The sequence below is a fragment of the Eretmochelys imbricata genome, chromosome 7 (genome assembly GCF_965152235.1).
Source record: "Eretmochelys imbricata isolate rEreImb1 chromosome 7, rEreImb1.hap1, whole genome shotgun sequence".
In the NCBI taxonomy this organism is placed as follows: Eukaryota; Metazoa; Chordata; order Testudines; family Cheloniidae; genus Eretmochelys; species Eretmochelys imbricata.
This window is the reverse complement of record NC_135578.1, coordinates 125,620,108-125,636,465: the sequence shown is the minus strand read 5'-3', so window position 1 is coordinate 125,636,465 and position 16,358 is coordinate 125,620,108. Positions and strand designations below refer to the sequence as shown.

Genomic DNA, 16,358 nt, shown 5'->3' with positions numbered 1-16,358 from the left:
GTGCTGGATTGTCATGGCGACGGCTAGGTGGGTCCGGAAATGCTGGCTTTGTTTCCGGGTCACAGGTCAGGTGGCTGTTTCCGGTTGTGCTCGTGATGCTGCGGGCGGCGCTGGGGAGTGCGCGGGTCCGCCTGCTCCCGCGGTGCGGGGGCCCGGGGGCCCAGGTAAGGGAGGCGTCGCGGCTGCCCCCCCCCGGCTGCGCTCGTCCCCCGCTGGGCCGGGGCCCCGGGGATACTCGGGCCCCGCTCGTCCCCCGCCCCGCACTGACCCCCCCCCTCTCCCGCAGCGATGTCTCCGTCGGCTCGTCCCCCGCCCCGCACTGACCCCCCCCTCTCCCGCAGCGATGTCTCCGTCGGCTCGTCCCCCGCCCCGCACTGACCCCCCCCCGCAGCGATGTCTCCGTCGGCTCGTCCCCCCCCCCGCACTGACCCCCCCCTCTCCCGCAGCGATGTCTCCGGTGGCGGCCGCCGCAGCGCGCGGTGTCGGAAGTCGCTGCCCGTCCCGGGCCGGCGGCCCCGCCTGTGCCCGGCTCCGGCGCGGAGCGGCTCGTGGGGCGCTGGCTCCTGGGGTGCAGCGGCGCGGTGGCCGGAGCTGTCGTGCTGGGCGGCGTGACCAGGTGAGAGCGGCCGGCGGCGTCCGCCTTCTGCCCGGGCCCCACCTCAGGCCCTGCCTGGGTCCCGCCCCGGGCCCTGCGCACCGCAGTCCCCGCTGCAGCCGCAGCTCCCTCTGGCCAGGCCCCTCGCCCCGCTCGGTGGCAATGCAGCAGTTTAATCGGTTCACGGTTAAACGCCGCCCGGGGTCCCAGCTGCCAGCTCCGCGCAGAGTCCCGGGGACCCCCGGGGCAGGGCAGCGGAGCCCCGCCTAAAATGTGGGGATGCTGCAGCTCCCACCGCACCCACTAGCTCCCCGGTTAAATGTTTAACCATCTAACTAATAGAATTGTAATTGGTTACCTGGTTATTGTTTTTACACATTATTTATATTCCTACTTCTCATCCACAGGAAGTGCTGCTGAAAACACTATCGACCTACTTCCAGCCCTCCTTCAGCCTCCTGCATTGCCATCTCTTCTTCCCTGTGTGCCACGTTAACCTGCTTTTCTTAAAGGCCCCTCGCCACCCCATCCCAACTGACCTGCGTGGTTTCTCATGACTTCCACTGAAGCATATGGCTTTGGGGATGCTGAGACCATACTGAGCCAGATAGAACAGCAATACCTTTCGTTGACTGCCTTCCCATTACACCTTCATGTCCTCCTCCTGATCCCACCTCCAAGTCTTTTTCCCACACTTCCCCGGGTACCTGGCTAACTGACCTGCTGCTCCAAAGCTCCATGCTCTCCTCTAAATTTCTGCACCTTTTATGACATTTTCCCTCCCTGCAGAAGTGTTATGGAATTGATGAGAGAATATCATAGAACACTGACTGCATCCAGGCAGACAAATGGATGAAGGAACTTTAACAAGTCAGATGCTTAAAATTCACCATTCTCTCATTGCCTTTTCTTTGGCACCCATTCTCCTCTCCTTTATTTGTATGGTGTCTGTTTAGATTGTAAGCAATCTGTGGGGAGAACCTTGTTTTCATACGTGTCTGTCCACCACCATGCAGTTAGTGCTGTACAAACAATAAATACCCCCGTCTTGTCTGAACTGTTTTGAATCTACAGCATTCTATTGTATGTGGCTAGTCACTTATTTCTTCTCCTCAAAATGAGTAGTGTCTTACTGGTCTCTTTCCTTCTCCATCAGTAAGCTCATCCACTCCTTAACCGTGGGCTTCCTGTAGGGATAGGAGGCTTCTGTCACAGATCCTGCCTTTTTCTCCACCCCACCCTTCTGTGATCATCTCTGTAGAAGCAATTGATCTTTATTGCAGCCTCATTCTTCACCTGTGCAGGGCTAAATGGTGTCAGTTATGAGGACAACACCCTTCCCACTAGATATGTGGGGGGGGCTGCAAGGCAGGTCTTCTCTGTATTACACTGCCTCCAACTTCAGTTTGTTGTACCCACCTCTGGCTTGTATGTGCCTGATAACTTTTCTGGCCTAGTTCATAGGGTCCTTTCTCCCCATCACCTTTGCTGCTGGGGAGTGGCTGTAGCTCATCTGTGGAAACGTGCCAGTGCTCTTTTTATTTTAGTTAAGGAGTGAGTGAGTCACATCTGTGTGTGTCTGTCCTTCCTAGGCTGACAGAGTCTGGGCTTTCCATGGTTGATTGGCACCTAGTGAGGGAGATGAAGCCCCCACGGACACAGCAGGAATGGGAGGCTGAGTTCCAAAAATACCAGCAGTTTCCAGAATTTAAAATGTAAGTGCTGCCGGTTCCAGGCAGAAGAACTGGGATGGGACAGGGAATCCTTCTCTTTGTGTTCACCGAGCCCAGACTGACTGTGAGTCAGCAGCACAAGCCTCTTTCTTTCTATGGGAATGGACTAGCACCAACAAGGGGCACTCTATACATAGCTGAGCAGGATCCAAAGGTGGCTTTGGTGCTCATCTTCCCTGGCTATCCAAGGTGAAGAAAACCCCTGTGAAATTGGGAGTGTGAAGGAGGCCACTGTTCCATACCAGGGAGTTTCTTGCTTATTCTTCTGCTCTGTCTTTTCCAACAGCCTGAATCATGACATGACATTGAGAGAGTTTAAGTTCATCTGGTACATGGAGTATTCGCACCGTATGTGGGGTCGGGTTGTAGGTTTGGCCTACGTTCTGCCTGCTGTCTACTTCTGGAGAAAAGGCTGGCTCAGCCACCCCATGAAGGGACGTGTCCTTGCCCTCTGTGGGCTTGTCTGCTTCCAGGTATGGGAGCTCTGCAGCTGCTGGGATATGTAGCATTCTCTCTAGAGGCTTCTGGGGATAAAGATGGGCAGTGGTGATGCCTAACTGTAAGTATTTCTTAGTGGTGGGCTGAGACTATGACATCTGTGAAGGCTTTGGATGGTGGTACTGATGGTGGAAGTATGGTTATTGTACAGCTAACACCTGTATTATGTTTAAGATCAGTGCTGGAACAGATAGTTCCCTCTCCTTCCCTTTACCATGTTGAAATTTACATGAAGGTGGGTTCTTTGTTTCTCCCAGCTGAGGCTATGGAAGGGGGCTGGGTTTTGCCCCTCAGTAGCTCTCATGTTATCTCTTTGGTCCTTTGGCAGGGACTGCTAGGCTGGTACATGGTGAAGAGTGGATTGGAAGAGAAGCCAGATTCTCATGACATCCCCCGAGTCAGTCAGTACCGTCTAGCAGCACATCTAGGCTCTGCACTGGTTCTGTACTGTGCCAGCCTGTGGAGTGGACTGTCCCTGCTGCTCCCGCAACACAAAGTAAGTGGAGTCCATGTGCAGTATATGGGGAGTGCAGGAAAATAGTGTTGGTGCAAGAATCTGGGGGATGGGTGGGTAGTTGGGGTTCCAAGGGATGTCTTGGAATATCTTTGTTTTAAGGAGGATCTTAAAGGAGTAGGGAAGGTGAAAGGTAATAGCACAGCCCTCACATCTCTGCTTCTGGCTTACCTTTGATCTGACCAAGTACGTTGCAAAACACTCTGCTGCATAGAATGACTAACTGTGGGGTCATTTCCTTCAGCATCCCAGTCCATCCTGATTGACAGTGATGACTCACCCTTCTCTTGCTCCCAGCACCCATTCACTGGGACATGTGACTAACAGAAGATAGTTCTGAGTTCTTTGGCTTAGACACTTTGTTCCATTAAGGAGGAAGTCAGGAAAATGCATTGGGGTATCCCCAGAGTCAGAATATTTGACCCGGGAAGCAGGGGATTGCCTTGCATCAGGATTGAATCCAGTACTGGGGCACTGTTCCAGTAATTTTCTGCTGGCCCCATTGGTTTCTGTAGGATTAAAGATTTCTCACGTAAATGAAAGGCTAGTTGTTGTGGTTGCAAAGAACCACCTGAGTGTGACTCTGCTAAGCTGCTGTTACTGAGCCCGAGCTGGACAAAAAAATACAACCAAGCATAGTCCCTAACACATCTACTGGAACCATTCCCTGACTTGTATTTGAACTGCATGACTTTAGTGGTGTGTGAAGTGTTTTGCATTTAGATTCCTATGCTTAATGAGAGCCCTGAAGTGGTCACTGTTAAGCTTTGAAATCACGCTTCTGGTTGGGAAAGGGATAAGTCCCTACCTTCACTTCTGATGTGGCTTGTTTGGAGACAGCTTCCTGCTGAGCTAGGCGACTTGACGGTGGAAAAAGAGAAACTTTCTTTTTTCAGTAAAAAGAAATGGAGTACTTGTGGCACCTTAGAGACTAACCAATTTATTTGAGCATGAGCTTTCGTGAGCTATAGCTCACTTCATCAGACGCATCTGATGAAGTGAGCTATAGCTCACGAAAGCTCATGCTCAAATAAATTGGTTAGTCTCTAAGGTGCCACAAGTACTCCATTTCTTTTTGTGAATACAGACTAACACGGCTGTTACTCTGAAACCTGTCTTTTTTCAGTGAATACTTACAATCTGAAGGCAGTCAGAGGTTAAGGGACAGCCAGAGGCCTGGGAAGGGATCCCTGACCATGATGGCTAATAGTCACTGATGGACCTATCCTCCATTAATTTATCTAATTCTTTTTTAACCCACTTATACTTTTGGCCTTCACAACATTCCATAACAACAAGTTCCACAGGTTGACTTTGCATTGTGTGAAGCAGTACTTCATGCTGCCTATTGATTTCATTTCAGTTCTCGGTTTGTGAAGAGGTAAATAACGCTTCCTTATCACTTTCTCCATGTTATCCATAGTTTTATGGACCTCTATCGTATTCCCCGAGCCCTTACTCATCTCTTTTGTAAGATAAACAGTCCCAGTCTTTTTAATCTCTCCTCATATGGAAGCTATTTCATACCCCAAATTATTTTTGTTGCCCTTCTCTGAACTTTTTCCAATTCCAATATATCATTTTTGAGATGGGGCAACCAGAATTGCACACAATATTCAAGGTGTGGACGTACCATAGATTTATATGTTGGCATTATGATCTTTTCTGCCTTATTATCTATTTCTTTCCTAATGGTTTCTAATATTCTGTTAGCTTTTTTGACTGCCACTGCACACTGAACAGATACTTACTTTCAGAGAACTATCCATGATGTCTGCAAGATCTTTCGTAAATGGTAACAGCAAATTTAGGCCCCATCGGTAGGTATATATAGTTGGGATTATTTTTTCCAGTGTGCATTAGTTTGCATTATCAATGCTGAATTTCTGTTTCCCCGTCACCTAGCTTTGTGAGATCCCTGTGTAACTCTTTGCAGCCTGCTTTGGACTTCACTATCTTGGTAATTTTGTATCATCTGAAAACTTGGCCACCTCTCTATTTACCCTTTTTCCAGATCACCTATGAATATGTTGAACAGCACTGGATATCTTTGGGGAGACCCTGCTATTTACTTCTTTCCATTGTGAAAATGGACCATTTATTCCTACTCTTTGTTTCCTATCTTTCAACCAGTTTCTGATCTATAATACGACCTTCCTTCTTACCCTAGGACTTCTTACTTTGCTTAAGAGCCTTTGGTGTAGGACCTTCTCAAAGGTTTTCTGAATGTCCAAGTACTCTCTCCACTGGATCACTCATGTCCACATTCTTGTTGAGCCCCTCAAAGAATTCTAACAAATTGATGAGGCATGATTTTCCTTTACAAAAGCCATGTTGACTCTTCCCCAACATATTGTGTCTGATAATTCTGTTGTTTACTATAGTTTCATCCAGTTTGCCTGGTACTGACGTTAGGCTTCCTGGCCTGTTATTACCAGGAGTGCCTCTCTGGGGCCTTTTTAAAAATCAGCCTTCCCTTAGCTACCTTCCAGTCATCTGATACAGTGGATGATTTAAGTGATAGTTACACACTACAGTTAGTAGTTTTGTCAGAACTCTTGGGTGAATGCCATTTGGTTCTAGTGATTTATTACTGTTTAATGTATCAGTTTCTTCCAAAACCACTGAGTAGTTATCATTGGTTCACAGTCAAGCTAGAAGGGGATATTGATTGGGGTCCTGCAGGGATCAGTTCTGGGTCCAGTTCTGTTCAATGTCGTCGTCAGTGATTTAGATAATGGCATGGAGAGTACACTTAAAAAGTTTGTGGACGATACCAAGCTGGGAGGGGTTGCAAGTTCTTTGGAGGATAGGTTAAAATTCAAAATGATCTGGACAAACTGGGGAAATGGACTGAAGTAAACAGGATGAAATTCAATAAGGACAGATACAAAGTATTCCCCTTAAGAAGGAACAATCAGTTGCACACATACAAAATGGGAAGTGACTGCCTAGGAAGGAGTACTGCGGAAAGGGATCTGGGGGTCATAGTGGATCACAAACTAAATATGAGTCAACAGTATAACTCTATTGCAAAAAAAAAGCAAACATAATTCTGGGATGTATTAGCAGGAGTGTTGTAAGCAAGACACGAAAAGTAATTCTTCCGCTCTGCTCTGCACTGGTTAGGCCTTAACTGAGGTATTGTGTCCAGTTCTGGGCGCCACATTTCAGGAAAGATGTGGACAAATTGGAGAAAGTCCAAAGAAGAGCGACAAAAATTATTAAAGGTCTAGAAAACATGACTAGTAAGGGAAGACTGAAAAAAATGGGTTTGTTTAATCTGGAGGAGAGAAGAGTGAGAAGGGACATAACAGTTTTCAAGTACATAAAAAGTTGTTACTCTGAGGAGGGAGACAGGAGAACAATTTTAAGCTCGGAGATTAGGACAAGAAGCAATGGGCTTAAATTGCAGCAAAGCCGGTTTAGATTGGATATTAGGGGAAAAAAAACCTTCTGTCAGTATAGTTAAGCACTGGAATAAATTGCCTAGGGAGGTTGTGGAATCTCCGTCATTGTCTAACCTGCTCTTAAAAAAATCTTCAAACACCTATCAGGGATGGTTTAGATTGAGGTGGCCAAACTTACTACCCTCCGAGCCGCATATGACAATCTTCAGAAGTTCGAGAGCTGGGGTGTACCTGCCAGGGCTCAGGGCTTCAGCCTTGTAGGGAGGGGGATCTCGGGGTTCAACCTCATGGGAGGTGCCTGCTGCGGCAGGCACGCTCCACAGGGCTGAAGCCCTCAGACACCCCTCCCTAGTGGGCAGAAGCCAGAGGTGGCGGGGACATCATGTACTCCCTCCAGATTTTTGCCAGGGTTTGCTGGCCCCACTCAATCACATGGTGCCACCGGGCTTCCTCCCTGCATGTGGCAGGTTCTGAAGCTGGGAGCTGCAGCTGTCGGGAGAGGCAGCGGCAAACATCTGAGAGCTGCAGGAGAGCTGCTGCCTCTCCCCACAGAGCTAAAGCAGTGGCCTCTCCCTGCAGCTCCCAGCTGTTTGCCACTTCATCTTCATGGGGAGCTAACACCTGGGAGCTGCAGGGAGGCGCTGCTGAGGGGAAGAGGGGGGCATGCCAGGGGACCATGACTCAAGCTTTTGGGGGGACCCGAGCCTTTAAATTCTGCTGCCTCCTCTCATCTCTGGCAGATGCCCCTAACCCCCACACCCCACTGCAGGGCAGAAGCCCTGAGCTCCCCCCCACCCCAGTCTGGTAGGCTGAGAATGGGGGAAGGTGGCGGGGGAGCGCCACGAGCCACACTTTAATGGTAAAAAAGCTGCATGTGGCTCACAAGCTGCAGTTTGGCCACCCCGGCCTAGGTAATACTGAGTCCTGCCATGAGTGCAGGGGACTGGACTAGGTGACCTCACAAGGATCTTTCCAGTCCTGTGATTCTGTTGTTCTAAAACCACCTCTATTGACAACTCAATCTGGGACAGTTCCTCAGATTTGTCACTCAGAAAGAATGGCTCAGGTGTGGCAATCTCCCTCGCATCTTCTGCAGAGAAGGCCAATGCAAAGAATCCATTTTGTTTGTCTGCAACACCTTTATCTTTCTTGAGTGCTCCTTTAACACCTTGAATGTCTAGTGACCCCACTGATTGTTTGGCAGGCTTCCTGCCTTTGATATACTTAAAACATTTTTGCTGTTAGTTTTTGTCTTTTGCTGGTTGCTTTTCAATTTTTTTTGGCCTGCCTAATTATTCTTTTATGCTTGACTTACCAGAGTTTGTTCCTTTCTATTTTCCTCAGTAGGATTTGACTTCCAGTTTTTAAAGGATGTCTTTTAGCCTCTAACCACATCTTTTCTTGCTGTTTAGCCATGGTGGCATTTTTTGGGGTCATCTTACTATTTATTTTTAATTTTTATTTGAGGTACGCATTTAGTTTGAGCCTCTATTATGCTGTTTAAGTACTTTTTATGTAGCTTACAGGTATTTCACCCTTGTGACTGTTACTTTTAATTTCCATTTAACTAACTTCCTCATTTTTGTGTAGTTCCCCTGTTTGAAGTTAAATGCTGCTGTGGTGGATTTCTTTGGTATCTCCCCGGCCCCCTTCCCACAAGGATGTTAAATTGAATTACATTATGGTCAAGTGGTTCAGCTTTATTCACCTCTTGGAGCAGATTCTGTGCTCCACTTAAGACTGAATGAAGAATCGCTTCTCCCTTTTTTGGATTCCAGGACTCGTTGCTCCAGAAAGCAGTCATTAATAGTATCTAGAAATTTTATTTATGCATCCCGTTCTGAGGTGATACATACTCCGCCAATATGGGGATAACTGAAATCCCCCATTATTGGGCTTTCTCTTTTTTTGTAGCCTCTCTATTCTCCTTGAGCATTTCACAATCACTATCCCATCCTGGTCAGGTAGTCAGTAGTATATTCCTACTGCTATGCTCATATTATTTAAACATGGAATTTCTATCCATAGACATTCTGTAGTACAGTTTGATTCATTTAAGATTGTTACTATATTTGGCTCTCTGCTTTGTTTCAAGTATTGTGCCCCTCCCCCACCAGCACTACCTATTCTGTCATTCCTGTGTATTTGTACTCTGGTATTACCGTGTCCCTTTAATTATCATTGTTCCACCACATTTCTGTGATGTCTATTGTATCAATATCCTCATTTAATATCAGGCACTCAAGTTCACCTATCTTAATATTTAGACTTCCAGCATTTTTATACAAGCACTTACAAAATTTGTAAATATTTGTCTGCCTTCCTATGATGTAATTGAATGGGTCTTTTTCATTTGACTGTTTCTCTTCAGTTCCTGTCTGTGTTTTATCAACTTCTTTCATCTCCTCTTTACTAGGATATACATATTCCCCTTAATAAATCTTCTCCTTAAAGGGTGTGTCTGTCCAAAACGTGGGCTGCTTCACACCACTGATCATTGTGTCCTGTTGCTATGAAAAGGGAGCAATTAGTGATCTCTTTAATCACAGAAATTTTCTCTTTTACAAGTTGGCTGCAAGTTTATTCACAAGCTGCCTCACTCTGTGTATGTTTCTGCACTGGGGGAACTTTCCTCACCTGGTGCAACGAGCTTACCCCACCAGGAGCATCTGTGTCCATTCTCTTGCAAGGCCCCTGGGAAGTTTGTTTCTGTAGCCCCTTTTGTGGCTTGTGTTTTACAGTTACCTGAAACCTATCAGCTCCTCCGTCTGAGACGATTTGCTCATGGGACAGCAGGTCTCATCTTCCTCACTGCTCTCTCAGGTAAGGGCCTCTCCCATTGTGGGGCTGCCTCCTTTGTGACCCTGCCTGCCCTATCGCTCTCCTGAGGGGGTGAAATATAGCAGACCCCACCTCCCACCCAAGAAGTTTCATGTCCCATGGGGGTTTAGCGCCTTTCACATGTATAGGCACCTTAGAATTGCCTTTGATGGTCCCAGACAGAGCAGCTGGAACATTTCCTTCTGCAGGGCAGACTGTGTAACAGAGCATCATTGTCTGATCACCAGTGTGTTGCCGTGGGAGAAGGAATGCAAAATCAGGTTGCCCTGCCCTCAAGCCCAATTCCAAGCTTGCCTAACTCTAGAGGCTAGTCTGGTGTGTCACCTGCCTTGTCCCTGGTATGTTAGTCCCTAACTCTCTTCTCTGGAATTATAGGTGCCTTTGTGGCAGGACTGGATGCAGGCCTTGTGTACAACTCCTTCCCCAAGATGGGGGAGCACTGGATCCCAGATGATCTCCTCTCCTTCTCCCCAGTGCTGAAGAATATCTTTGAGAATCCCACTACTGTGCAGTTTAATCACAGGATATTGGTAAGTGCTATCCAGCCTCTTCTGGGGACCATGCCATCCTGTCATTGCTTTCCCTTCATTGGCCTCCTAAAGTCATTGACTGCTCACTCTCAGGCTGCCTCCCAGAGTGAGCGAGGGTGAACTTCAGGGCATCATATGCAAGGTTCCTACTCCTGGGCACTCATTACCTTCAAAAGGCGGAGGCATGGTCTCTTAGCTGGCATGAGTCTCCTCTTTATCTGTGAAGTACTCTCACTTGCTGGAGGAGTTGTGGTCTTACTTCCACACCTGGTTTCCCCCCAGAAGGGACATGTTGGGAACAAAAGAGCTCTTCCCCCTGTGTGCCTCAGTTTCCCCAATCTGTAAATTGGGGATAAAGATAACAGGCTCCTTTGTAAAGTGTTCTGAGAACCCTGGATGAACTAACATTTGGATATCAGGAAAGGACTGGATATTGTACATCAGGGAACCCTCTACTAGAATGCTGTACAACTGCAAAGCTCTGTGCAAACACTAGCTCAGCGAGCTGCTTGGGCAAGCTCATATGAATGTTTCTAGTATCCATGATGTCATGGACTGAACCACAATCGAGACCACAGACTGAGGGGGGAATACGAACGAGTGCCTTGAGTTGGGATGGGTGTTGTGGGGTGACATAATGGTCAGAGTTAGGTCTGGTGTTACTGAACACCTTCACTGATGTGCTTTAGGTGGCATCTGACACTAGCTAATAATGTGTTTGTGAAATGCAATGGTGCCCCATAAAACTTTGGAAAATGCAGCCAAACAAGTGTGTGATAATCTCCTTCCAGCCCCCAGGTTAGCTGGTGTGTGGGATTCCTCACCTCCGCCCTTCCCACACCCACTTCCCTCAAGTAACTGCTAGCTTCTTCCACCTCTAGGGGATCACCTCAGTCACTGCCATCACAGCACTATATCTCCTTTCTCGGAAGATCCCCCTACCACGCAGGACCAAGATTGCCATGGCTTCCTTAATGGCTGTGGCATATATGCAGGTACTGTCCCCTTTTCTCTCCTAGTGCTAAGCTGCTGTGTCACATTCAGCAGAAGTACCTTTAGTTACCCAGAGCTGGCATGTGGAGCTGCAGAGTCTGTGGGAAAGTGAAGTATGGCCGTAGCTGAGGGGTAGAGGCTGTACAGGTCAAGGTGCCTGTGGCAGTCTGTACTATATATGAGGATGGGGAGTCTGGGTCTTGACGTTTTTATTTCTGGAGCCTCTCCCTCTCCCAGTGGGTAGGGTTGTGATTGGGAATGTGAGGGTTTCTGGAAATGTTTTGACAGGCACCCCCTGTGGAGTGATTTAAAACATCAGTGTTGAATCAGCTGTTGCTCATCTCACTCCTGGGTGCTTCTTGACAGGTGGGCCTGGGCATCAGCACCCTTCTACTGTACGTCCCAACTCCTCTGGCTGCCACTCACCAGTCAGGATCCCTGGCACTGCTCACTGTGGCTCTGTGGCTTATGAATGAACTACGTCGGGTCCCAAAATAGCCTGGCTTCAACTGTGCTCTCCAAGGATATCTAGTTCTTTTCCCCACTGCACTGATGTAGATGCTCTGGCTGATTGCTTTCTTTTGTGGTGACTTGCTGGGGTTCGAACGGTCTCTGAGTGGGGAGTTCTGCAAGCCTGAATTTAGACTGACCAGTATTTGCTGGTTTGTTTACTGGGACAACTTCTTGATTGTAAGATCATGTTCACTTTTGATTGTAAACTTTGTAACATAAATTAATTTGTTTATTAAGCTGTTTGTCTTTGGCTGGATCCCTGGATCATGGGACTGGGAAGTAAGGGGTGGACTAGGATGGCACACCTCTGTGGTGGCAGCTGTTCCATGCTGTAGCATCTTAGGTCTTGCCTACCCTACAGTTTTGTCGACAGAAGTCAGCTTTCGTCAACAAAGCAGTGGAGGTGTACGCACGACAATGCTCCTTCTGCGGACAAAATTCTCCTTTTTTGCTGACAAAATCACCTCAATGAAAGGTGTATAGCTTTTTGTGGCAAAGTTATATTGACAGTGTCAATGTAGACACTGTGCTTGTAAATAGCCTCCAGGAGGTGTCCCACAACGCCCATGCTGACTGCTTTGGTCAGCAGTTCAAACTCCGCTGCCCTGCACCCAGGTTCACAGGTATCTGCCCCTCTCTCTTTAAAGGCCCAGTAATGTTTGAAATTTCACTTCTTGTTTGCTTGCTGTGGAGAGCTCACATTGCATCTTCCCAGCTGACCATGACCGCTCCACACAGAAAACGCTCTCTCGCTCGGAGCACAGCTGAGTTGTTGGATCTGCTGGCACTGTGGGGAGAGGAGGCTGTGCAGTCCCAGCTCCACTCCAGCTGTGGGAACTTCAATACCTACGGTCAGAATTTTCATGGCATGTTGAAAAAGGGCTATGAAGGGGACGCACAAGAGTGCCGTGGGAAGATAAAGGAGTTGAGGTAGGTGTACCAGAAGGCAAGGGAGTCAAACTGTTGCTCTGGTGCTGTGCCGAAAACTTGCTGCTTCTATTAGGAGCTGGTCACCATCCTCGGCAGCATCCTCACCACCTCTACCAAGAGCCCCGTGGATGCGTCAGTGGGGCTGGACACAGCAGACTTCACCCCAAAGTCATGGACGAGGTCAAGTTGGAGGACGATGTGGAGCACACAGAAAGGTCTTCTGTTGACGCAGTGAATCAGGATCTCTTGTCCACTCTGGAGCTGTCTAGCCAGTCCCAGCAGTTGGTCTCTGGCGCGCATGATGCAGAAGAGGAAAGCTCTGGTAAGTGATCTTTTTGAGTTGATGATGCTTGGTTATAAGAGGTAGAGCTGTCCTTTGCTCTGTATATTCTAGAAGTGCATGAAGGGATAGAAATGTACAAGACTAGCTGTGTTTGCGTGTGCTTCTCATTCCCCTATGCAGCTAAGCAGTGCGGCAAAACTGTGTCTTAATTCACACTGAGATTTCACGTGAATCCTCCAGACAGCTCTCTAGGAAACTTTCATAGAATCATAGAATATCAGGGTTGGAAGGGACCTCAGGAGGTCATCTAGTCCAACCCCCTGCTCAAAAGCAGGACCCATACCCAATTAAATCATCCCAGCCAGGGCTTTGTCAAGCCTGACCTTAAAAACGTCTAAGGAAGGAGATTCCACCACCTCCCTAGGCAACGCATTCCAGTGTTTCACCACCCTCCTAGTGAAAAAGTTTTTCCTAATATCCAACCTAAACCTCCCCCACTGCAACTTGAGACCATTACTCCTTGTCCTGTCCTCTTCCACCACTGAGAATAGTCTAGAACCATCCTCTCTGGAACTACCTCTCAGGTAGTTGAAAGCAGCTATCAAATCCCCCCTCATTCTTCTCTTCTGCAGACTAAACAATCCCAGTTCCCTCAGCCTCTCCTCATAACTCATGTGTTCCAGACCCCTAATCATTTTTGTTGTCCTGGAGGTGCTCTCCAATCCTCTGCCGAAGTTTCCTTGAGCTGCTTTGTTCCTTCCCACGTCATAGGAAACTTTCCCATGCCAATCGGCAATCACTTGTGCCAGGGACCAAAGCGGCACCCAGGGAGCAGCATATGGACCCAGTCAGAAGATGCAGGCATGCAGGAGATGCACCCTTGCATACCCTCAGGAGAGAGAGATTGGCTTCAGAGACCCCCACCTGTGGGAAATGATGGCAAAATTTAAAATATTGTCCTCAGTTGGCTGCAGTGATCTCCTTAAAAAACCACCTAAACCCTCTCCCCACACCTTGAACCCCGTCTCCCGGGCGAAACTCACCATGTTTAGGGCATTTACCAAGCTGTGTGCTTGCCAAGGGACAATGAGAAACTGATTTGTATTTTAAAAGAGATGTATTATAGGTAATTATTTAATGCTGTTCATGCACTAATAATCATGCTTCTGTTTGTTGTGCTTCAGCAGATGTGGCCTTCAGGGGAACCCCGTATACACCAGTGCAGCGCCTCCGCCAGATAAGGAAGCGACTAAGGAGGAGCAAAGAGGACATGTTTTGAGAGGTGCTCCAATCATAGAATCGTAGAATATCAGGGTTGGAAGGGACCTCAAGAGGTCATCTAGACCAACCCCCTGCTCAAAGCAGGACCAATCCCCAACTAAATCATCCCAGCCAGAGCTTTGTCAAGCCTGACCTTAAAAACTTCTAAGGAAGGAGATTCCATCACTTTCCTAGGTAACCCATTCCAGTGTTTCACCACCCTCCTAGTGGAAAAGTTTTTCCTAATATCCAACCTAAACCTCCCCCACTGCAACTTGAGACCACTACTCCTTGTTCTGTCATCTGCTACCACTGAGAACAGTCTAGATCCATCTTCTTTGGAACCCCCTTTCAGGTAGTTGAAAGCAGCTATCAAATCCCCCCTCATTCTTCTGTTCCGCAGACTAAACAATCCGAGTTCCCTCAGCCTCTCCTCATAAGTCATGTGTTCCAGGCCCCTAATCATTTTTTGTTGCCCTCTGCTGGACATTTTCCAATTTTTCCACATCCTTCTTGTAGTGTGGGGCCCAAAACTGGACACAGTACTCCAGATGAGGCCTCACCAATGTCGAAGAGAGGGGAATGATCACGTCCCTCCATCTGCTGGCAATGCCCCTACTAACACATCCCAAAGTGCCACTGGCCTTCTTGGCAACAAGGGCACACTGGTGATTCATATCCAGCTTCTCGTCCACTGTAACCCCTAGGTCCTTTTCTGCAGAACTGCTGCCGAGCCATTCGGTCCCTAGTTTGTAGCGGTGCATGGGATTCTTCAGTCCAAAGTGCAGGACTCTGCACTTGTCCTTGTTGAACCTCAGATTTCTTTTGGCCCAATCCTCTAATTTGTCTAGGTCCCTCTGTATCCTATCCCTACCTCTCCTCCCAGTTTAGTGTCATCTGCAAACTTGTTGAGGGTGCAATCCACACCATCCTCCAGATCATTTATGAAGATATTGAACAAAACCGGCCCGAAGACCGACCCTTGGGGCACTCCACTTGATACCAGCTGCCAACTAGACATGGAGCCATTGATCACTACCCATTGAGCCTGACAATCTAGCCAACTTTCCATCCACCTTCTAGTCCATTTATCCAGCCCATGCTTCTTTAACTCGCTGGCAAGAATACTGTGGAAGACTGTCAAAAGCTTTGCTAAAGTCAAGGAACAGCATGTCCACTGCTTTCCCCTCAGCCACAGAGCCAGTTATCTCGTCATAGAAGGCAATCAGATTAGTCAGGCATGACTTACCCTTGGTGAATCCATTCTGACTGTTCCTGATCACTTTCCTCTCCTCTAAGTGCTTCAGAATTGATTCCTTGATGACCTGCTCCATGATTTTTCCAGGGACTGAGGTGAGGCTGACTGGCCTGTAGTTCCCAGGATCATCCTCCTTCCATTTTTTAAAGATGGGCACTACATGAGCCTTTTTCCAGTTGTCCGGGACTTCCCCCGATCGCCATGAGTTTTCAAAGATAATGGCCAATGGCTCTGCAATCACATCCACCAACTCCTTTAGCACTCTCGGATGCAGCGCATCTGGCCCCATGGACTTGTGCTCCTCTAGCTTTTCTAAATAGTCCCAAACCACTTCTTTTCCACAGAGGGCTGGTCACCTCCTCCCCATGCTGTGCTGCCCAGTGCAGTAGTCTGGGAGCTGACCTTGTTCGTGAAGACAGAGACAAAAAAAGCATTGAGTACATTAGCTTTTTCCACATCCTCTATCACTAGGTTGCCTCCCTCATTCAGTAAGGGGCCCATACTTTCCTTGACTTTCTTCTTGTTGCTAAGATACCTGAAGAAACCCTTCTTGTTACTCTTAACATCTCTTGCTAGCTGCAACTCCAGGTGTGAAATCAGGAAGGCCAAATCACTCCTGCATGCCCGAGCAATATTTTTATACTCTTCCCTGGTCATTTGTCCAATCTTCCACTTCTTGTAAGCTTCTTTTTTGTGTTTAAGATCAGCAAGGATTTCACTGTGAAGCCAAGCTGGTTGCCTGCCATGGGGCTTTCGCTGAACAAGCGGTGCCCTGAGTTTGGGAACCACTGCACTAGGGGATGTTGAAATGCCCATCCTGAGCCTGAGAGACCTAAGGGAATCTTCTGGCCGCCGTGCTCCGACAGACTGGCCCAGGCACGGCCCAAGGCACCAGCTGCGGCCCGCATGCGCTGGGCTGGAGCCTCTGCTGGGGGAACCCCCCCCCGCAGCCCCCCTGCACCCCGCCACGCCCCCCTGCCACACCCCACCATGCCCCGCA

General features: G+C 48.2%; 1 protein-coding gene across 3 annotated transcripts; it reads left to right on the top strand.

Annotated features, from left to right (window-relative positions):
• Positions 1-60: 60 nt before the first annotated feature.
• Positions 61-11,863, top strand: COX15 (cytochrome c oxidase assembly factor COX15). 3 transcript variants are annotated; one of them, XM_077823384.1, is made up of 9 exons: positions 67-164; positions 447-616; positions 2,188-2,310; positions 2,615-2,801; positions 3,155-3,322; positions 9,492-9,573; positions 9,967-10,121; positions 11,003-11,116; positions 11,481-11,863. In XM_077823384.1, the coding sequence occupies exons 1-9, from the start codon at positions 96-98 to the stop codon at positions 11,610-11,612; spliced, it is 1,200 nt and encodes a 399-aa protein (XP_077679510.1). In that variant the 5' UTR covers positions 67-95; the 3' UTR covers positions 11,613-11,863. The 3 variants fall into 3 exon arrangements, with proteins under 3 accessions (XP_077679512.1, XP_077679510.1, XP_077679511.1); XM_077823386.1 differs by lacking the exon at positions 447-616 and having other exon boundaries at positions 61-164; XM_077823385.1 differs by lacking the exon at positions 67-164 and having other exon boundaries at positions 494-616; positions 1,003-2,310.
• The last annotated feature ends 4,495 nt before the right edge of the window (positions 11,864-16,358 follow it).